The 23,335-nt window shown below is 46.6% G+C and overlaps 1 protein-coding gene across 1 annotated transcript in view; it reads left to right on the forward strand.

Moving 5' to 3' along the window:
- LOC120021180 (sister chromatid cohesion protein PDS5 homolog B-like) overlaps nt 1-23,335 on the forward strand; it is a 69,758-nt gene that overhangs the window by 37,991 nt on the left and 8,432 nt on the right. The window contains exons 10-24 of the mRNA XM_038964817.1: nt 1,838-1,998; nt 3,597-3,720; nt 3,995-4,153; nt 4,280-4,348; nt 4,860-4,996; nt 5,187-5,310; nt 5,588-5,792; nt 7,592-7,706; nt 9,868-10,000; nt 10,104-10,223; nt 17,047-17,109; nt 19,405-19,550; nt 19,938-20,007; nt 20,444-20,847; nt 22,477-22,560. Coding sequence (XP_038820745.1) covers nt 1,838-1,998; nt 3,597-3,720; nt 3,995-4,153; nt 4,280-4,348; nt 4,860-4,996; nt 5,187-5,310; nt 5,588-5,792; nt 7,592-7,706; nt 9,868-10,000; nt 10,104-10,223; nt 17,047-17,109; nt 19,405-19,550; nt 19,938-20,007; nt 20,444-20,847; nt 22,477-22,560 — 2,114 coding nt within the window. The remainder of the gene's footprint in view (nt 1-1,837; nt 1,999-3,596; nt 3,721-3,994; nt 4,154-4,279; nt 4,349-4,859; nt 4,997-5,186; nt 5,311-5,587; nt 5,793-7,591; nt 7,707-9,867; nt 10,001-10,103; nt 10,224-17,046; nt 17,110-19,404; nt 19,551-19,937; nt 20,008-20,443; nt 20,848-22,476; nt 22,561-23,335) is intronic.

Here is a 23,335-nt window from a genome sequence, read left to right on the forward strand (position 1 = left end):
TTTTTCAGGATATCTTCATGTTCATCACTCGCCAGCTGAAAGGACTGGAGGACACCAAGAGTGCTCAGTTTAACAGATACTTCTACCTGCTGGAGGTCAGTTCAACAGATACTTCTACCTGCTGGAGGTCAGGGGTCAGTTCAACAGATACTTCTACCTGCTGGAGGTCAGGGGTTAGGGGTCAGTTCAACAGATACTTCTACCTGCTGGAGGTCAGTTTAACAGATACTTCTACCTGCTGGAGGTCAGTTTAACAGATACTTCTACCTGCTGGAGGTCAGGGGTCAGTTTAACAGATACTTCTACCTGCTGGAGGTCAGGGGTCAGTTTAACAGATACTTCTACCTGCTGGAGGTCAGGGGTCAGTTTAACAGATACTTCTACCTGCTGGAGGTCAGGGGTCAGTTTAACAGATACTTCTACCTGCTGGAGGTCAGGGGTCAGTTTAACAGATACTTCTACCTGCTGGAGGTCAGGGGTCAGTTTAACAGATACTTCTACCTGCTGGAGGTCAGGGGTTAGGGGTCAGTTTAACAGATACTTCTACCTGCTGGAGGTCAGGGGTTAGGGATCAGTTCAACAGATACTTCTACCTGCTGGAGGTCAGGGGTTAGGTGTCAGTTTAACAGATACTTCTACCTGCTGGAGGTCAGGGGTTAGGTGTCAGTTTAACAGATACTTCTACCTGCTGGAGGTCAGGGGTTAGGGGTCAGTTTAACAGATACTTCTACCTGCTGGAGGTCAGGGGTTAGGGGTCAGTTCAACAGATACTTCTACCTGCTGGAGGTCAGGGGTTAGGTGTCAGTTTAACAGATACTTCTACCTGCTGGAGGTCAGGGGTTAGGGGTCAGTTTAACAGATACTTCTACCTGCTGGAGGTCAGGGGTTAGGGGTCAGTTCAACAGATACTTCTACCTGCTGGAGGTTAGGGGTCAGTTCAACAGATACTTCTACCTGCTGGAGGTCAGTTCAACAGATACTTCTACCTGCTGGAGGTCAGGGGTTAGGGGTCAGTTCAACAGATACTTCTACCTGCTGGAGGTAAGTGGTTAGGGGTCAGTTCAACAGATACTTCTACCTGCTGGAGGTCAGGGGTTAGGGGTCAGTTCAACAGATACTTCTACCTGCTGGAGGTAAGTGGTCAGTTCAACAGATACTTCTACCTGCTGGAGGTCAGGGGTCAGCTCAACAGATACTTCTACCTGCTGGAGGTCAGGGGTTAGACTTCCTGTCAACAGATACTTCTACCTGCTGGAGGTCAGGGGTCAGTTTAACAGATACTTCTACCTGCTGGAGGTCAGGGGTCAGGGGTCAGTTTAACAGATACTTCTACCTGCTGGAGGTCAGGGGAGGTCAGGGGTTAGACTTCCTGTCAACAGATACTTCTACCTGCTGGAGGTCAGGGGTTAGGGGTCAGTTCAACAGATACTTCTACCTGCTGGTGGTGCATGTGTCTGTGTACTGCGCATTACATATCCTCGCTCTCTCTCTGTATAGTGTTAACCTCTCTCTGTATAGTGTTAACCTCTCTCTCTCTCTGTATAGTGTTAATCTCTCTCTCTGTATAGTGTTAATCTCTCTCTCTCTGTATAGTGCTAACCTCTCTCTCTGTATAGTGTTAACCTCTCTCTCTCTGTATAGTGTTAATCTCTCTCGCTCTCTCTCTCTCTCTGTATAGTGTTAATCTCTCTCTCTCTCTCTCTGTATAGTGTTAATCTCTCTCTCTCTCTGTATAGTGTTAACCTCTCTCTCTCTGTATAGTGTTAACCTCTCTCTCTGTATAGTGTTAACCTCCTCTCTCTCTCTCTGTGTAGAACATAGCGTCCCCTCCCTCCAGGTCCTGTCGTTTACCCACCCGGTGTCGTTCCACTCTGCGGAGACGTTTGAATCCCTGCTGGGTTGTCTGAAGATGGATGATGAGAAGGTGGCCGAGGCGGCGCTGCAGATATTTAAAAACACAGGCAGCAAGATGGAGGAGAGCTTCCCTCACATCAAGTCGTGAGTTTAATGTCAAATGGTTGTGTTGCATTAGATGTGTACACACACATACATACATACACACACACACACACACACACACACACACACACACACACACACACACACACACACACACACACACACACACACACATACCTTCCTCGCATCAAGTCGTGAGTTCACTTTTTCCTGCTTTCCATTTCTTGATGTATAGAAATGTTTCCCCATAAAGCTCTTTGATTGTGTTCCCTTGGTGTTATTATTATGCTGAAGTCGCTGGGACAGCGTCAAATAATCATCTTTCTATAGATTAGAACATAACGAGTCGGCTAATGTCTCCAACAATGGGTAGAAAGTCTTGGAGATTTTTAGGACATTGCATCCCATTGAACAAGCTGCTGTGGTGGGTAAAACAGCCTTCTAGTGTATGAATGTGTATTATAGAACTGGTTGTTTGGATCCTGGATGCTGATTGGTTGATAGTCGGGAGGCCTGTCAACAGTTCCATTTGAACTATCCAAATGTAACACGTCATCCACTGTACCACAGCCCAGTCAGGCAATTCATAAACCTCATCTCCCCGGGGAAAATCAGTCTCTTATTTCCCCACAATTCCTTCCTCTAATTCTCTCCTCTTGTCCTCCTAGTGTCCTGCTGCCAGTACTGCAGACCATTTGGTTTGTTACAGTGGGGGTCCTTCCTCTAATGCTCTCCTCTTGTCCCCCTAGTGTTCTGCTGCCAGTACTGCAGACCATTTGATTTGTTACAGTGGGGGTCCATCCTCTAATGCTCTCCTCTTGTCCCCCTAGTGTTCTGCTGCCAGTACTGCAGACCATTTGATTTGTTACAGTGGGGGTCCTTCCTCTAATGCTCTCTTGTCCCCCTAGTGTTCTGCTGCCAGTACTGCAGACCATTTGGTTTGTTACAGTGGGGGTCCTTCCTCTAATGCGCTCCTCTTGTCCTCCTAGTGGTCTGCTGCCAGTACTGCAGACCATTTGATTTGTTACAGTGGGGGTCCTTCCTCTAATGCTCTCCTCTTGTCCCCCTAGTGTTCTGGTGCCAGTACTGCAGACCATTTGATTTGTTACAGTGGGGGTCCTTCCTCTAATGCTCTCCTCTTGTCCCCCTAGTGTTCTGGTGCCAGTACTGCAGACCATTTGATTTGTTACAGTGGGGGTCCTTCCTCTAATGCTCTCCTCTTGTCCCCCTAGTGTTCTGGTGCCAGTACTGCAGACCATTTGATTTGTTACAGTGGGGGTCCATCCTCTAATGCTCTCCTCTTGTCCCCCTAGTGGTCTGCTGCCAGTACTGCAGACCATTTGGTTTGTTACAGGGGGGGTCCTTCCTCTAATGCTCTCCTCTTGTCCCCCTAGTGGTCTGCTGCCAGTACTGCAGACCATTTGGTTTGTTACTGTGGGGGTCCTTCCTCTAATGCTCTCCTCTTGTCCCCCTAGTGTTCTGGTGCCAGTACTGCAGACCATTTGGTTTGTTACAGTGGGGGTCCTTCCTCTAATGCTCTCCTCTTGTCCCCCTAGTGTTCTGGTGCCAGTACTGCAGACCATTTGGTTTGTTACAGTGGGGGTCCTTCCTCTAATGCTCTCCTCTTCTCCTCCTAGTGTTCTGCTGCCAGTACTTCAGACCAAAGCTAAGAGAGGACCCCCTCGCCAGGCCAAATATGCCATCCACTGTATCCATGCCATGTTCACACACAGAGACACACACTTCGCTCAGATCTTTGAGGTGAGGACCAGTTTTTCTACGCTTCTTCAGCCGTCTTTCCAATCATTCAATCAAACAATAATTGAATACATTTTTTACCCAAAATGTATATTATGAAATATTATATTCCAACCGGAAGAGCGACTAAAAATCTTTCTGAATATTAATTCTCCATTGAAAGTTATTTTTGGGCCAAGGTTTAATCTGTGTCTAGGGAAACCGGCCCTTGGAAGTTCTACACATGTAAACAGATGATAAAAGTAAATAGTTAAATGTCTTGTCTCTCTCTTCCCAGCCGCTGCAAAAAGGCCTGGACCTTGAGGACCTGGATCAGCTGATAACTCCTCTCACCACTCTGGGTCACCTGGCTCTGCTGGCCCCAGAACAGTTTGCCGCTCCGCTCAAATCACTGGTGGCCAACTTCATAGTCAAGGACCTGCTCATGAGCGACAGGGTGGGCACACACACACACACAGATACACACAGAACACTTACGTCTTTTCATTTGAGAGGAGAAGCTATCACAGTGTTCCTGGTTTTAACATCCTCTGTTTATTGTGGATGTGTGCTTGTTGTGTAGATCCCAGGTAAGAAGACCACCAAGCTGTGGGTTCCTGATGATGAGGTGTCTTCTGAAACCCTGGCCAAGGTTGGTTTCCCTTCTTCCTTTACCTCCTTCCCCAACCTCTCCTCTACCTCCTTCCCCAACCTCAGAGGGAGAACCCTGATTATACATTAAAACGTATTTCTAGTTAGCGACTGAAGAGTACCCAGAACAGTCTATAACCTACCATTCCTACTGAGAATATGTCCTGCCAACATCATTATGAGGCTAAAAAGATGCATTTGCCTATGATTTGAGCAATGTGGGTGTCACGCGCCACCGTGGGGGCCCGGGGATGCCCCCCGCTGCACTGAAGTGATACTCAGAAATAATGTTACGGGTTGGAAAGTCTGCTGTCCCCATTTCAAAGCAAAGGCTTGTAACCTCTCCCTCCTTCCTTCCCACTCTCTCTCTCTCTCTCTCTTTCTCTCTGTCTCTGTCTCTCTCTCTGTCTCTCTTTGTGCCTCTCTCTCTCTGTCTCTCTCTCTTTCTCTCTTTGTGCCTCTCTCTGTCTCTCTCTCTCTGTGTCTCTCTCTCTGTGCGTCTGTGTCTGTAGATCCAGGGTATCAAGTTGATGGTGAGGTGGTTGTTGGGCGTAAAGAACACCCTGTCTAAGTCTGGTAACTCCACTCTGAGGATGCTGACTGCTATACTACACAGTGATGGAGACCTGACAGAGCAGGGCAAGATGGGGTAACACATCACACACCACACCCATCACTCATCTCACACACACACACACACACCACACACCACACACCAGCATTTACTAGGACTTTGACACACACCTGACACATTCTTCTCTCTCTAACTCTCCACACCGCCTCTCCACTCCCTCCTCCTCCCCTCTCCTCACTCTCCCCTCCCCCCCCCCCCCCCACAGTAAACCAGATATGTCCAGGCTGAGGTTGGCAGCAGCGTGTGCCCTACTGAAGCTGGCACAGGAGCCCTGCTACCATGAGATCATCACCCTAGAGCAGTACCAACTCTGTGCCCTGGTCATCAATGTAAGAACACACACACTCCAAAACACTTTCCTAGACACACACACACATGTCCTGTTCTTCTCTCATTCAAAACACCTACTCATCTACCTCCCTCCACCTCTCTGCCTCTCTCTCCCCCCTCCCTCTACCTCCCTCCACCTCTCTACCTCCCCCTCTCTCTCTCCCCCTCCCTCTACCCCCCCTCCCTCTACCTCCCCTCTCTCCTCATCTCTCCCCCCCCCCCCCCCCTCTCTCTCCTCACCTCTCTCCCCCTCTCTCTCCTCACCTCTCTCTCCAGGATGAGTGTTACCAGGTGCGTCAGGGTTTTGCCCAGAAGCTCCATAAGGGTTTGTGTCGCCTGCGTCTGCCCCTGGAGTACCTGGCGGTGTTTGCCCTGTGTGCCAAGGACCCTGTGAAGGAGAGGCGGGCCCACGCCAGGCAGTGTCTGGTGAAGAACATTACAATCAGGAGAGAGTACCTTAAACAACACGCTGCTGTCAGCGGTGAGGGAGATGGGGGCACACACACACACACACACACACACACACACACACACACACACACACACACCAGGCAGTGTCTGGTCAATAATATCAACATCAGGAGAAAGTCCTGGTTACTATTTAATCTGCTCTATGAAACCAAACCAGTCCTGGTTACTATTTAATCTGCTCTATGAAACCAAACCAGTCCTGGTTACTATTTAATCTGCTCTATGAAACCAAACCAGTCCTGGTTACTATTTAATCTTTCTTTATTTTTATTTAACCTTTATTTAACCAGGTAGGCTAGTTGAGAACAAGTTCTCATTTACAACTGTGACCTGGCCAAGATAAAGCACAGCAGTTCGACACAAACAACAACACAGAGTTACACATGGAATAAACAATCGTACAGTCAATAATACAGTAGAACAAAATAAAACAAAAAATCTATATACAGCGTGTGCAAATGAGGTAAGATAAGGGAGTTAAGGCAATACATAGGCCATGGTGGCGAAGTAATTATAATATAGCAATTAAAACACTGGAATGGTAGATGTGCAGAAGATGAATGTGCAAGCAGAGATACTGGGTTGCAAAGGAGCAAGATAAATAAATAAATACAGTATGGGGATGAGGTAGGTAGATAGATGGGCTGTTTACAGATGGGCTATGTACAGGTGCAGTAATCTGTGAGCTGCTCTGACAGCTGGTGGTTAAAGTTAGTGAGGAAGATACGAGTCTCCAGCTTCAGAGATTTTTGCAGTTCGTTCCAGTCATTGGCAGCAGAGAACTGGAAGGAAAGGCGGCCAAGGGAGGAATTGGCTTTGGGGATGACCAGTGAGATATACCTGCTGGAGCGCGTGCTACGGGTGGGTGCTGCTATGGTGACCAGTGAGCTGAGATAAGGCGGGGCTTTACCTAGCAGAGACTTGTAGATAACCTGGAGCCAGTGAGTTTGGCGACGAGTATGAAGCGAGAGCCAGCCAACGAGAGCATACAGGTCACAGTGGTGGGTAGTATATGGGGCTTTGGTGACAAAACGGATGGCACTGTGATAGACTACATCCAGTTTGCTGAGTAGAGTGTTGGAGGCTATTTTATAGATGACATCGCCGAAGTCGAGGATCGGTAGGATGGTCAGTTTTACGAGGGTGTGTTTGGTAGCATGAGTGAAGGAGGTTTTGTTGCAATATAGGAAACCGATTCTAGATGTAACTTTGGATTGGAAATGCTTTTTGTTGAGTCTGGAAGGAGAGTTTACAGTCTAACCAGACACCTAGATATTTATAGTTGTCCACATATTCTAAGTCAATCTGCTCTAAGATACCAGATCAGTCCTATGCCATCCAAGTGCTGTGTGTGTGGGGAAAAATAGGACGTTACCCTTTTAAAACAACTTCTTCTCCAACGAGAGAAGCTATCGATCTGGCTACGTTAGCCCAGACGAATGCAAGGTGTCGTTTTTATAGTATCAAATTAGCACTGTCTATGTTCACTGTTGACATTTTACAAAAAACACATTTCCTTTTAACCGTGTCGATGCAAAGTTTGGTAACAGAATAACGGCACAGAGACGCAGTGTTCTATGGCAGACTGCGACAGAGCTGGAACGTCAATGCACTGAGATGTTGACCGGGCCAGTGTCGGACTAGATCCACTGGCCCAATGCATGTTTTTACTTGCCCCGGGCCAGTGTCTGACTAGATCCACTGGCCAAATGCATGTTTTTACTTGCCCCGGGCCAGTGGGTCATTGTTAATGTTGGACCAGGGTGTGTATTAACCTTTCCGTGTGTGTGTTTTTTTTATATATTCCAGAGAAGTTATTCTCTCTGCTCCCTGAGTATGTGGTCCCCTATGCCATCCACCTGCTGGTCCACGACCCAGACTACATCAAGGTCCAGGACATTGAACAACTCAAAGACATCAAGGAGTGAGTCTGCTGTTTATAGTCTGCTGTTTATAGTCTGCTGTTTATAGTCTGCTGTCATAGTCTGCTGTTATAGTCTGCTGTTTATAGTCTGCTGTTATAGTCTGCTGTCATAGTCTGCTGTCATAGTCTGCTGTTTATAGTCTGCTGTCATAGTCTGCTGTTTATAGTCTGCTGTTTATAGTCTGCTGTCATAGTCTGCTGTCATAGTCTGCTGTCATAGTCTGCTGTTTATAGTCTGCTGTTTATAGTCTGCTGTTTATAGTCTGCTGTCATAGTCTGCTGTCATAGTCTGCTGTTTATAGTCTGCTGTTTATAGTCTGCTGTCATAGTCTGCTGTCATAGTCTGCTGTCATAGTCTGCTGTTATAGTCTGCTGTTTATAGTCTGCTGTCATAGTCTGCTGTTTATAGTCTGCTGTCATAGTCTGCTGTTTATAGTCTGCTGTTTATAGTCTGCTGTTTATAGTCTGCTGTTTATAGTCTGCTGTTTATAGTCTGCTGTTTATAGTCTGCTGTTTATAGTCTGCTGTCATAGTCTGCTGTTTATAGTCTGCTGTTTATAGTCTGCTGTTTATAGTCTGCTGTCATAGTCTGCTGTCATAGTCTGCGGTCATAGTCTGCTGTCATAGACTGCGGTCATAGTCTGCTGTCATAGTCTGCTGTCATAGTCTGCTGTCATAGACGGCTGTCATAGACGGCTGTCATAGTCTGCTGTCATAGTCTGCTGTCATAGTCTGCTGTGTGTTGACATATTGGGATGCTGTGAGTCCTTTCTCAAGCCCTCTCACTTCTCTCTCTTAATTCAGCCAGTTTGATCGGCAGTCATATTATCTAACATCATCAAAGCGAAAAAACACAGTGACATATAGATGATTATAATGAACTGCAAAGTTATGAGACTAATACCTTATACAAATAACTAACCTCCTCCCCCTTCTCCACTCCTCCCTCCGCCCGCCTCCCCATTCTCCACTCCTCCCTCCGCCCGTCTCCCCCTTCTCCACTCCTCCCTCCGCCCGCCTCCCCCTTCTCCACTCCTCCCTCCGCCCGCCTCCCCCTTCTCCACTCCTCCCTCCGCCCGACTCCCCCTTCTCCACTCCTCCCTCCGCCCGCCTCCTCCTTCTCCACTCCGCCCGCCTCCCCCTTCCCCACTCCGCCGCCTCTCCCTTCTCCACTCCTCCCTCCGCCCGACTCCCCCTTCTCCACTCCTCCCTCCCTCCGCCCGCCTCCTCCTTCTCCACTCCGCCCGCCTCCCCCTTCCCCACTCCGCCGCCTCTCCCTTCTCCACTCCTCCCTCCGCCCGCCTCCCCCTTCTCCACTCCACTCCTCCCTCACTCCCGCCTCCCCCTTCTCCACTCCTCCCTCACTCCCGCCTCCCCCTTCTCCACTCCTCCCTCTGCCCGCCACCCCCTTCTCCACTCCTCCCTCTGCCCGCCACCCCCTTCTCCACTCCTCCCTCTGCCCGCCTCCCCCTTCTCCACTCTGCCCTCTGCCCGCCTCCCCCTTCTCCACTCCGCCCGCCTCCCCCTTCTCCACTCCACTCCTCCCTCACTCCCGCCTCCCCCTTCTCCACTCCTCCCTCCGCCCGCCTCCCCCTTCTTCACTCCTCCCTCTGCCCGCCTCCCCCTTCTCCACTCCTCCCTCTGCCCGCCTCCCCCTTCTCCACTCCTCCCTCCGCCCGCCTCCCCCTTCTCCACTCCGCCCGCCTCCCCTTCTCCAATCCTCCCTCCGCCCGCCTCCCCCTTCTCCAATCCTCCCTCCGCCCGCCTCCCCCACTCCTCCCTCTGACCGCCTCCCCCTTCTCCACTCCTCCCTCTGACCGCCTCCCCCTTCTCCACTCCGCCCGCCTCCCCCTTCTCCAATCCTCCCTCCGCCCGCCTCCCCCTTCTCCAATCCTCCCTCCGCCCGCCTCCCCCTCCCCCACTCCTCCCTCTGCCCGCCTCCCCCAATCCTCCCTCCGCCCGCCTCCCCCAATCCTCCCTCTGCCCGCCTCCCCCACTCCTCCCTCTGACCGCCTCCCCCACTCCTCCCTCTGACCGCCTCCCCTTTCTCCACTCCTCCCTCTGCCCGCCTCCCCCTTCTCCACTCTTCCCTCACTCCTGCCTCCCCCTTCTCCTCCAATCCCCCCACCACTCCATTCTACCCTCCTCTCCCCCTCCCCAGGTCTCTGTGGTTCATCCTGGAGATCATCATGTCTAAGAATGAGAACAACAGTCACGCCTTCCTGAGGAAGATGGTGGAGAACATCAAACAGACCAAGGACGCACAGGCTCCTACCGACGCCAAGATCAACGAGGTACACACACACACACACACACACACAGATTCACATACACACACACACACACAGATTCACGCTCACACACACACACTCTCACACCCTCTCTTTCCCTCTACAGAAGTTGTACACGGTGTGTGACGTGGCCATGAACATCATAATCTCTAAGAGCACCACCTACAGTCTGGAGTCTCCCAAAGACCCTGTCCTTCCCACACGCTACTTCACCAAGCCTGACAAGGTAGGTGTCTTAGTTAGAAGTCTTCTCAGATCACCAAATTCAGATCCGAATTGGATCCTCCAAATTATCACTCGACCCACGACAGGATCCAGACATTTCTTTCAAAAAAATCAATATCCGGTTCGGATCCTACCCGAAATACTGTTATGTTCGAGTTGAGCGAGAATAGGATCCAAATTGTGTCTGTCTGTATCGGATCCAAAATATTACAAATCCAGCTTAATTGAAGGTCAAGCCAGCAAAATAGTTTGGACTCTACTGGTGCATTTTGGGTTGTTTCTGAAGTAATAGCTAAGTATTTTCATAATGACATCCCTACAGCTTAATACTATAGTTAGATGGAGAACGTCTCTATCTGCATTATAGTATAACTTATTTATTTTTTAAGTAGCGCATGAATGAGCCTCATGTTTATGCTGAGAAATATTCCACTTGATTTGAGTCATTCAACATTAGTTAACTAATGTATTTAAATAAAGAAAATAGCCCAAATTAAAATTGCCTACTAAATAGGCCAAATGTAAACTAATAACTAAAATATATCAGGTCTTGAAAATATGGACCAAGAGAAGCAGCTTTTCTCCCCTCCGTCGCCACAATGTGTATAAATGAGGCCCGTACAGACAACTGACCTGTCCGTTTCTCCTCGTTCAGTTTCATCTTCACAGTAGCAAAGAACGACTTAATGTTTCAGAAAGGCACTTAGTATAGACAAGGAGAGACCTGTTTATATAGACAAGGAGAGACCTGTTTATATAGACAAGGAGAGACCTGTTTATATAGACAAGGAGAGACCTGTTTATATAGACAAGGAGAGACCTGTTTATATAGACTAGGAGAGACCTGTTTATATAGACTAGGAGAGACCTGTTTATATAGACAAGGAGAGACCTGTTTATATAGACAAGGAGAGACCTGTTTATATAGACAAGGAGAGACCTGTTTATATAGACAAGGAGAGACCTGTTTATATAGACAAGGAGAGACCTGTTTATATAGACTAGGAGAGACCTGTTTATATAGACTAGGAGAGACCTGTTTATATAGACTAGGAGAGACCTGTTTATATAGACAAGGAGAGACCTGTTTATATAGACAAGGAGAGACCTGTTTATATAGACAAGGAGAGACCTGTTTATCTAGACAAGGAGAGACCTGTTTATCTAGACAAGGAGAGACCTGTTTATATAGACTAGGAGAGACCTGTTTATATAGACTAGGAGAGTCCTGTTTATATAGACTAGGAGAGACCTGTTTATATAGACTAGGAGAGACCTGTTTATATAGACTAGGAGAGACCTGTTTATATAGACTAGGAGAGACCTGTTTATATAGACTAGGAGAGACCTGTTTATATAGACTAGGAGAGACCTGTTTATATAGACTAGGAGAGACCTGTTTATATAGACTAGGAGAGACCTGTTTATATAGACTAGGAGAGACCTGTTTATATAGACTAGGAGAGACCTGTTTATATAGACTAGGAGAGACCTGTTTATATAGACTAGGAGAGACCTGTTTATATAGACTAGGAGAGACCTGTTTATATAGACTAGGAGAGACCTGTTTATATAGACTAGGAGAGACCTGTTTATATAGACTAGGAGAGACCTGTTTATATAGACTAGGAGAGACCTGTTTATATAGACTAGGAGAGACCTGTTTATATAGACTAGGAGAGACCTGTTTATATAGACTAGGAGAGACCTGTTTATATAGACTAGGAGAGACCTGTTTATATAGACTAGGAGAGACCTGTTTATATAGACTAGGAGAGACCTGTTTATATAGACTAGGAGAGACCTGTTTATATAGACTAGGAGAGACCTGTTTATATAGACTAGGAGAGACCTGTTTATATAGACTAGGAGAGACCTGTTTATATAGACTAGGAGAGACCTGTTTATATAGACTAGGAGAGACCTGTTTATATAGACTAGGAGAGACCTGTTTATATAGACTAGGAGAGACCTGTTTATATAGACTAGGAGAGACCTGTTTATATAGACTAGGAGAGACCTGTTTATATAGACTAGGAGAGACCTGTTTATATAGACTAGGAGAGACCTGTTTATATAGACTAGGAGAGACCTGTTTATATAGACTAGGAGAGACCTGTTTATCTAGACAAGGAGAGACCTGTTTATATAGACTAGGAGAGACCTGTTTATCTAGACAAGGAGAGACCTGTTTATCTAGACAAGGAGAGACCTGTTTATCTAGACAAGGAGAGACCTGTTTATCTAGACAAGGAGAGACCTGTTTATCTAGACAAGGAGAGACCTGTTTATCTAGACAAGGAGAGACCTGTTTATCTAGACAAGGAGAGACCTGTTTATCTAGACAAGGAGAGACCTGTTTATCTAGACAAGGAGAGACCTGTTTATCTAGACAAGGAGAGACCTGTTTATCTAGACAAGGAGAGACCTGTTTATCTAGACAAGGAGAGACCTGTTTATCTAGACAAGGAGAGACCTGTTTATCTAGACAAGGAGAGACCTGTTTTTCTAGACAAGGAGAGACCTGTTTATCTAGACAAGGAGAGACCTGTTTATCTAGACAAGGAGAGACCTGTTTATCTAGACAAGGAGAGACCTGTTTATCTAGACAAGGAGAGACCTGTTTATCTAGACAAGGAGAGACCTGTTTATCTAGACAAGGAGAGACCTGTTTATCTAGACAAGGAGAGACCTGTTTATCTAGACAAGGAGGGACCTGTTTATATAGACAAGGAGGGACCTGTTTATATAGACTAGGAGAGACCTGTTTATATAGACTAGGAGAGACCTGTTTATATAGACTAGGAGAGACCTGTTTATATAGACTAGGAGAGACCTGTTTATATAGACTAGGAGAGACCTGTTTATATAGACTAGGAGAGACCTGTTTATATAGACTAGGAGAGACCTGTTTATATAGACTAGGAGAGACCTGTTTATATAGACAAGGAGAGACCTGTTTATATAGACAAGGAGAGACCTGTTTATCTAGACAAGGAGAGACCTGTTTATCTAGACAAGGAGAGACCTGTTTATCTAGACAAGGAGAGACCTGTTTATCTAGACAAGGAGAGACCTGTTTGTCTAGACAAGGAGAGACCTGTTTGTCTAGACAAGGAGAGACCTGTTTGTCTAGACTAGGAGAGTCCTGTTTGTCTAGACTAGGAGAGTCCTGTTTATATAGACTAGGAGAGACCTGTTTATATAGACTAGGAGAGACCTGTTTATATAGACTAGGAGAGACCTGTTTATATAGACTAGGAGAGACCTGTTTATATAGACAAGGAGAGACCTGTTTATATAGACAAGGAGAGACCTGTTTATCTAGACAAGGAGAGACCTGTTTATCTAGACAAGGAGAGACCTGTTTATCTAGACAAGGAGAGACCTGTTTATCTAGACAAGGAGAGACCTGTTTATCTAGACAAGGAGAGACCTGTTTATCTAGACAAGGAGAGACCTGTTTATCTAGACAAGGAGAGACCTGTTTGTCTAGACAAGGAGAGACCTGTTTGTCTAGACTAGGAGAGTCCTGTTTGTCTAGACTAGGAGAGTCCTGTTTATATAGACTAGGAGAGACCTGTTTATATAGACTAGGAGAGACCTGTTTATATAGACTAGGAGAGACCTGTTTATATAGACAAGGAGAGACCTGTTTATATAGACAAGGAGAGACCTGTTTATCTAGACAAGGAGAGACCTGTTTATCTAGACAAGGAGAGACCTGTTTATCTAGACAAGGAGAGACCTGTTTATCTAGACAAGGAGAGACCTGTTTATCTAGACAAGGAGAGACCTGTTTATCTAGACAAGGAGAGACCTGTTTATCTAGACAAGGAGAGACCTGTTTATCTAGACAAGGAGAGACCTGTTTATCTAGACTAGGAGAGACCTGTTTATCTAGACTAGGAGAGACCTGTTTATCTAGACTAGGAGAGACCTGTTTATCTAGACTAGGAGAGACCTGTTTATCTAGACAAGGAGAGACCTGTTTATCTAGACAAGGAGAGACCTGTTTATCTAGACAAGGAGAGACCTGTTTATCTAGACAAGGAGAGACCTGTTTATCTAGACAAGGAGAGACCTGTTTATCTAGACAAGGAGAGACCTGTTTATCTAGACAAGGAGAGACCTGTTTATCTAGACAAGGAGAGACCTGTTTATCTAGACAAGGAGAGACCTGTTTATCTAGACAAGGAGAGACCTGTTTATCTAGACAAGGAGAGACCTGTTTATCTAGACAAGGAGAGACCTGTTTATCTAGACAAGGAGAGACCTGTTTATCTAGACAAGGAGAGACCTGTTTATCTAGACAAGGAGAGACCTGTTTATCTAGACAAGGAGAGACCTGTTTATATAGACAAGGAGAGACCTGTTTATATAGACTAGGAGAGACCTGTTTATATAGACTAGGAGAGACCTGTTTATATAGACTAGGAGAGACCTGTTTATATAGACTAGGAGAGACCTGTTTATATAGACTAGGAGAGACCTGTTTATATAGACTAGGAGAGACCTGTTTATATAGACTAGGAGAGACCTGTTTATATAGACTAGGAGAGACCTGTTTATATAGACTAGGAGAGACCTGTTTATATAGACTAGGAGAGACCTGTTTATATAGACTAGGAGAGACCTGTTTATATAGACTAGGAGAGACCTGTTTATATAGACTAGGAGAGACCTGTTTATATAGACTAGGAGAGACCTGTTTATATAGACTAGGAGAGACCTGTTTATATAGACTAGGAGAGACCTGTTTATATAGACTAGGAGAGACCTGTTTATATAGACTAGGAGAGACCTGTTTATATAGACTAGGAGAGACCTGTTTATATAGACTAGGAGAGACCTGTTTATATAGACTAGGAGAGACCTGTTTATATAGACAAGGAGAGACCTGTTTATATAGACTAGGAGAGACCTGTTTATATAGACTAGGAGAGACCTGTTTATCTAGACTAGGAGAGACCTGTTTATCTAGACTAGGAGAGACCTGTTTATCTAGACAAGGAGAGACCTGTTTATCTAGACAAGGAGAGACCTGTTTATCTAGACAAGGAGAGACCTGTTTATCTAGACAAGGAGAGACCTGTTTATCTAGACAAGGAGAGACCTGTTTGTATAGACTAGGAGAGACCTGTTTGTATAGACTAGGAGAGACCTGTTTGTATAGACTAGGAGAGACCTGTTTATATAGACTAGGAGAGACCTGTTTATATAGACTAGGAGAGACCTGTTTATATAGACTAGGAGAGACCTGTTTATATAGACTAGGAGAGACCTGTTTATATAGACTAGGAGAGACCTGTTTATATAGACTAGGAGAGACCTGTTTATATAGACTAGGAGAGACCTGTTTATATAGACTAGGAGAGACCTGTTTATATAGACTAGGAGAGACCCGTTTATATAGACTAGGAGAGACCCGTTTATATAGACTAGGAGAGACCCGTTTATCTAGACAAGGAGAGACCCGTTTATCTAGACAAGGAGAGACCCGTTTATCTAGACAAGGAGAGACCCGTTTATCTAGACAAGGAGAGACCCGTTTATCTAGACTAGGAGAGACCCGTTTATCTAGACTAGGAGAGACCCGTTTATCTAGACTAGGAGAGACCCGTTTATCTAGACAAGGAGAGACCCGTTTATCTAGACAAGGAGAGACCCGTTTATCTAGACAAGGAGAGACCCGTTTATCTAGACAGGGAGAGACCCGTTTATATAGACTGGGAGAGACATCTTTATATAGACTGGGAGTGACCTCTTTGTATAGACTGGGGGAAACATCTTTATATAGACTGGGAGTGACCTCTTTGTATAGACTGAGAGTGACCTCTTTGTATAGACTGGGAGTGACCTCTTTGTATAGACTGGGAGTGACCTCTTTGTATAGACTGGGAGTGACCTCTTTGTATAGACTGGGAGTGACCTCTTTGTATCGACTGGGAGTGACCTCTTTGTATCGACTGGGAGTGACCTCTTTGTATCGACTGGGAGTGACCTCTTTGTATCGACTGGGAGTGACCTCTTTGTATCGACTGGGAGTGACCTCTTTGTATCGACTGGGAGTGACCTCTTTGTATCGACTGGGAGTGACCTCTTTGTATCGACTGGGAGTGACCTCTTTGTATCGACTGGGAGTGACCTCTTTGTATCGACTGGGAGTGACCTCTTTGTATCGACTGGGAGTGACCTCTTTGTATCGACTGGGAGTGACCTCTTTGTATCGACTGGGAGTGACCTCTTTGTATCGACTGGGAGTGACCTCTTTGTATCGACTGGGAGTGACCTGTTTGTATAGACTGGGAGTGACCTGTTTGTATAGACTGGGAGTGACCTGTTTGTATAGACTGTGGGAGACCTCCTCCTAGTCACCCACTTCTAGTACACTGTTTTACCCGGTGTCACGTGCAGTGGCTAGTTTTCATGCCGTTTTGTCACAAAATGATACTTTGCCACATTTAGTTTGATGAAAGGGGACCCCCTGACAATAATTTAAGAGAATAATCATTGAATGTGTGAAATTTGAGTTTAGGCCAATGCTGTTTTAAGATTTTAATTATTCAAATATAATTTAGGATCTGGTCGGTATTTCACATATTTTCACTCGGATCCGAAGTCCGTGGCCACTGAGCAGGATCCGACCCGGGATCAACGACAACATCCCGGGTCGGGTAATCCGGTTCGGGAAGATCTGTGTGTGTGTGTGTGTGTGTGTGTGTGTGTGTGTGTGTGTGTGTGTGTGTGTGTGTGTGTTCGCTCTAATCTGCAAATAAAACCATTCAATGGATTCACTTTCTGACTAAACATCTCTTCTGTAGAATTTCAGCAACACAAAGAACTATCTCCCTCCAGAGATGAAGTCCTTCTTTACACCTGGAAAGGTAGGATGACTGCCCATGGTATTCATTCAGACAGGCCTTAGCGGTAGGATGACTGCCCATGGTATTCATTCAGACAGGCCTTAGCGGTAGGATGACTGCCCATGGTATTCATTCAGACAGGCCTTAGCGGTAGGATGACTGCCCATGGTATTCATTCAGACTGGCCTTAGCGGTAGGATGACTGCCCATGGTATTCATTCAGACAGGCCTTAGCGGTAGAATGACTGCCCATGGTATTCATTTAGACTGGCCTTAGCGGTAGGATGACTGCCCATGGTATTCATTCAGACAGCCCTTAGCGGTAGGATGACTGCTCATGGTATTCATTCAGACAGCCCTTAGCGGTAGAATGACTGCCCATGGTATTCATTTGCTCAACTTCGGTTGTTAGAATCAGCGATTGGGAGCCCTTGCCAAACAGTGGGATAAATTGTCTAACCCAGGGGGATCAGACATACGGCCCCGTTGGTAGTAATAAAATAACAATCTATATACACTACGTGACCAAAAGTATGTGGACACCTACTCGTTGAACATCTCATTCCAAAATCATGGACATTAATATAGAGTTTGTCCCCCTTTTGCTGCTATAACAGCCTCCACTCTTCTGAGAAGGCTTTCCACTAGATGTTGGAACATTGCTGCGGGGACTTGCTTCCATTCAGCCACAAGATGTTAGTGAGGTCGGGCACTGATGTTGGGCGATTAGGCCTGGCTCGCAGTCGGCGTTCCAATTCATCCCACAGGTGTTCGATGGGGTTGAGGTCAGGGCTCTGTGTAGGTCAGTGAAGTTCTTCCACACCGATCTCGACAAATCATTGTATGCTGTAGCGTTAAGATTTCCCTTCACTGGAACTAAGGGGTCTAGCCCAAACCATGAAAAACAGCCCCAGACCATTATTCCTCCTCCACCAAACTTTACAGTTGGCACTATGCATTTGGGCAGGTAGCATTCTCGGAATCTGCCAAACCAAGATTCGTCCATCGTACTGCCAGATGGTAAAGTGTGATTCATCGCTCCAGAGAATGCGTTTCCACGGCTCCAGAGTCTAATGGCGGCGAGCTTTACACCCCTCCAGCCGACGCTTGGCATTGAGCATTGTGATCTAAGGCTTGTGTTCGGCTGCTCGGCCATTGAAGCCCATTTCATGAAGCTCCCGACGAACAGTTATTGTGGTGACGTTGCTTAGAGGCAGTTTTGAACTCGGTAGTGAGTGTTGCATCCGAGGACAGATGATTTTTACACGCTTCAGCATTCTGCGGTCCCGTTCTGTGAGCTTGTGTGGCCTACCATTTAGCAGCGGAGCCGTTGTTGCTCCTAGACGTTTCCACTTCACAATAACAGCACTTACAGTTGACCGGGGCAGCTCTAACAGGGCAGAAATTTGATGAACTGACTTGTTGGATAGGTGGAATCCTATGACTGTGCCACGTTGAAAGTCTCTGGCAGTTGAATGGCCTTACTCAAGAGCTCAATGTCGGTCTATGGAGATTGCATGACTGTGTGCTCGATTTTATATCTGTTAGCAACGGCTGTGGCTGAAATAGCGGAATCCACTCATTTGAAGGGGTGTCCACATACTTTTGTATATATAGTATACTTTTTAAAATGACTAAAACCAAATTGAAACTGTGTAGAAATAATGGACCTACATTCATGCAGTGTCTCCACTGTGTCCAGCTGGCTAATTAATAATCACAGAAATTAAAAAATACATTTCCAGAGGGGAGATAGAAGTGAGAAAAATGAGTTTGACTCCCCTGTTCTGACCTCTGACCTTTCCTTTCTTCCCTGTGCCCCCTCACCCCTACACATCCTCCCTCCCTCACCCCTACACATCCTCCCTACCTCACCCCTACACATCCTCCCTCCCTCACCCCTACACATCCTCCCTCCCTCACCCCTACACATCCTCCCTCCCTCACCCCTACACATCCTCCCTCCCTCACCCCTACACATCCTCCCTCCCTCACCCCTACACATCCTCCCTCCCTCACCCCTACACATCCTCCCTCCCTCACCCCTACACATCCTCCCTCCCTCACCCCTACACATCCCCCCTCCCTCACCCCTACACATCCTCCCTCCCTCACCCCTACACATCCTCCCTCCCTCACCCCTACACATCCTCCCTCCCTCACCCCTACACATCCTCCCTCCCTCACCCCTACACATCCTCCCTCCCTCACCCCTACACATCCTCCCTCCCTCACCCCTACACATCCTCCCTCCCTCACCCCTACACATCCTCCCTCCCTCACCCTTACACACCCTCCCTCTCTCCCTCCCCCCAGCCTAAAGCAGCTAACGTGTTAGGAGCGGTGAACAAGCCCCTGGCCTCAGCAGGTAAACCCATCCAGAGTAAAGCATCACGCATGGAGACGGCTAGCAACGAGGATAGTACCTCAAACCCCAGCTCTCCTCAACGCACCAAGACCAGGTACACACACCTCTTACCCTAGACCTGGCCCGTCCTCCTGTCTCCCTGTACCAGACATGAGTGTCTCTAACCTGTCCTCCTGTCTCCCTGTCTCCAGACATGAGTGTCTCTAACCCGTCCTCGTGTCTTCCTGTCTCCAGACATGAGTGTCTCTAACCCGTCCTCGTGTCTCCCTGTCTCTAGACATGAGTGTCTCTAACCTGTCCTCCTGTCTCCCTGTCTCTAGACATGAGTGTGTCTAACCTGTCCTCATGTCTCCCTGTCCCAGACATGAGTGTCTCTAACCTGTCCTCCTATCTCCCTGTACCAGACATGAGTGTCTCTAACCTGTCTCCCTGTCTCTAGACATGAGTGTGTCTAACCCGTCCTCATGTCTCCCTGTCCCAGACATGACAGTGCAGAGGACCACAGTGAGAACGAAGACATCATGAAGAAAGGAGACACCTCTGACACAAAGGTAAGTGTCTGAAATGTATTGTGTAACTTCCATGAAGTTACTTTAAGATGATTTGTACATGAAATGTGAAAATGTTAATATCAGGGATATTGACCTGCATTGGTTTTTATATCACAAATGCTAAAAAGTTAGCACTGGGAAACAGTGGCCGGTTAAAACCAAAACAATGGTTTTTATCCATACGTTATCCCATACACTGCTTACAGGGGAAGCAATCCAACGTGTCGTATAACTATCCCACCAAGTAAGACTAATTTCCTGACAAAGTGTATTTTCACTTGGAAATATATCTATTTGTTCTTGGCTAATCCAAACAAGCGATCAATCAGTTACCTGTGCTCCTCAAAGTAACACAAACTGTCAAATCCAATTTAGTCGACACTACTGTCTCCTTACAGTCAAATAGCAGTTCGTTGACAATACGCCCTTCTTACAGGACAGTGACAAACCCCGGGGCCGTAAACGAGGCGCCGCCTCCAGTAACCTTGACGACAACCCTTCTCCTAAACCCAAGCGCGGCCGCAAGAAGGCAGCAGCAGTAGTCGACCCCGAGGACCAATGGGGAGAGGAGTCCCGACTCGGCGACACCCAGACGGAAGACGAGCAGAACAGCCCGCCCAAAAAAGGGCGTAGGGGGCGGTCCACGAAGGCTGCAGCGGCCAATCAGGAAACTCCAGCTAAGGGGAGGGGGCGGGGTCGGAAGAAGGCAACTCCTCCCCCTGAAGAAGAGGATGAGGGAGGAGAGGAGGAAGAAGAGGAGGAAGAGGAAGAGGAGGAGAATATCGAGTTGAAGACTAAGGGAGGAAGACCAGCGCGGGCGGCAAGGAGATCGACACAAAGGTCAGAGGGCATTTGGTGTTTTTCTCCTTGATATGTAATGTAGCCACCTCATAAACCATCCTGTAAGATCTGTTACAGTTCTGTTGACAAGTATTCAGACCCCTCGACTTTTTCCACATTTTGTTATGTTACAGCCTTATTCTAAAATGGATTAAATAGTTTTTTCCCTCTCATTAATCTACACACAATACCCCATAATGACAAAGCAAAAACAGTAAAAAAAAAAAAAAAAAAAAAAAGTATTCAGACCCTTTACTCAGTGCTTTGTTGAAGCACCTTTTACAGCGATTACAGCATCGAGTCTTCTTGGGTATGACGCTACAAGTTTGGCACACCTGTATTTGGGGAGTTTCTCCCATTCTTCTCTGCAGATCCTCTCAAGCTCTGTCAGGCTGGATGGGGAGCGTTGCTGCACAGCTATTTTCAGGTCTCTCCAGAGATGTTAGATCGAGTTCAAGTCCTGAGCGCTCTGGAGCAGGTTTTCATCAAGGATCTCTCTGTACTTTGCTCCGTTCATCTTTCCCTCGACCCTGACTAGTCTCCCAGTCCCTGCCGCTGAAAAACATCCTCACAGCATGATGCTGCCACCACCATGCTTCACCGTAGGGATGGTGCCAGGTTTCCTCCAGACGTGACACTTGGCATTCAGGCCAAAAAGTGAAGTCTTGGTTTCATCAGACCAGAGAATCTTGTTTCTCAGGTGCCTTTTGGGCTGTCATGTGCCTTTCACATAGGAGTGGCTTCAGTCTGCCCACTCTACCATAAAGTCCTGATTTGGTGGAGTGCTGCAGAGATGGTTGTCCGTCTGGAAGGTTCTCCTATCTCCACAGAGGACCTCTAGAGCTCTGTCAGAGTGACCATCAGGTTCTTGGTCATCTCCCTGACCAAGGCCCTTCTCCCCCGATTGCTCAGTTTGGCCGGGCGGCCAGATCTAGGAAGAGTCTTGGTGGTTCCAAACTTCTTCCATTTGAGAATGATGGAGGCCACTGAGTTCTTGGGGACCTTCAATGCTTCAGAAATGTTTTGGTACCCTTCCCCAGATCTGTGCCTCAACACAATACTGTCTCTACGGACAATTCCTTCGACCTCAGTGCATGTCAGAGCAAACACCAAGCCATGTCAACTGTGGGACCTTATATAAAGAGATGTGTGTGCCTTTCCAAATCATGTCCAATCAATGTAATATACCACAGGTGGACTCCAATCAAGTTGTAGAAACATCTCAAGGATGATCAATGGAAACAGGATGCACCTGAGCTCAATTTCGAGTCTCATAGCAAAGGTTCTGAATACTTATATAAATAAAGTATTTATGTTTTTTATTTTAATACTTTTGCAAACATTTCTCAAAACCTGTTTTGGCTTTGTCATTATAGGGTATGTATGTGTAGATTGAGGAAAACAATTCATTTAATCCATTTTAGAATAAGGCTGTAACGTAACAAAATGTGGATGAAGTCAAGCGGTCTGAATACTTTCTGAATGCACTGTAGACATTTATGCTCTTTTTGAATGATCTGTTATTTCAAATTCAAATGAAGTGCGATATTAACTGCGGTGTTGAAAGAATCACACATGTATCTATGTTTGTTGTCAATAACCTCTAGATCCTGTTGTTTTCCTTCCCAGTTCTGAGTCTGCTGAGTCCACCCCAGTGAAGAAGAGAGGACGGCCAGCCAAGGCAGCAGCACAGCCCGCCAAGAAACAACCAGCGTAAGTGTGTGTGTGTGGTGTGTGTGGTGTGTGGTGTGTGTGGTGTGTGTGGTGTGTGTGGTGTGTGTGTGTGTGTGTGTGTGTGTGTGTGTGTGGCAGGTGTGTGCATTAGTGATGTGGACCTTTCCCTTACAAGACGATTCGATATGTATCGAGAAACATGGGATATGATACAGGAACTATACATTATAGTCTGAAATGATTCGATGCGTTTCGGTTTCGATACGATGCATTAACATTTGTTGCGTTGACACATTCGTTTTCTACATTAAAATTTGCTGCTGATGGAGCTCATGAGCTGGGCCTCTCTGAGCTGTGTGTGTAAATGGTTTATGTCTACGGTGTGTACCTGATCTAGGGTTGCAAAGGGTCAGTAACTTTCCAGTAATTTTCCATGGCAAGTTAAGCCTGGGAATTTTGCCTAAATTCATCTTATAACGGTGAACCTTTTTTTGTGGGATACACATAAGGCAATTCTAGGTCTTGTGGCATATTTTGGTTAAACTATCCCCAATTCAATGGAATTGCAACCCTCTGCATGCACAGTGCATCCTTCCATCACATGTACAGCTGATTCTCAAGATCTTGCACACTAATGAGATGCTATTGAGTCCACACTACTACCCTGTCTGAGCCAAGGACGACATGCTTTCTGGTAAGTTTTGATACTGGGTGGGGTGAATATATTTTATATGACAAGATTTTTTGTTAACCTCTAATTCCTCCCAAACCCGGATCCGGGAGCACCCACATCAGTAAAAAAGCTGACTAGCAT

Source organism: Salvelinus namaycush, chromosome 26 (genome assembly GCF_016432855.1).
Source record: "Salvelinus namaycush isolate Seneca chromosome 26, SaNama_1.0, whole genome shotgun sequence".
NCBI lineage: Eukaryota > Metazoa > Chordata > Actinopteri > Salmoniformes > Salmonidae > Salvelinus > Salvelinus namaycush.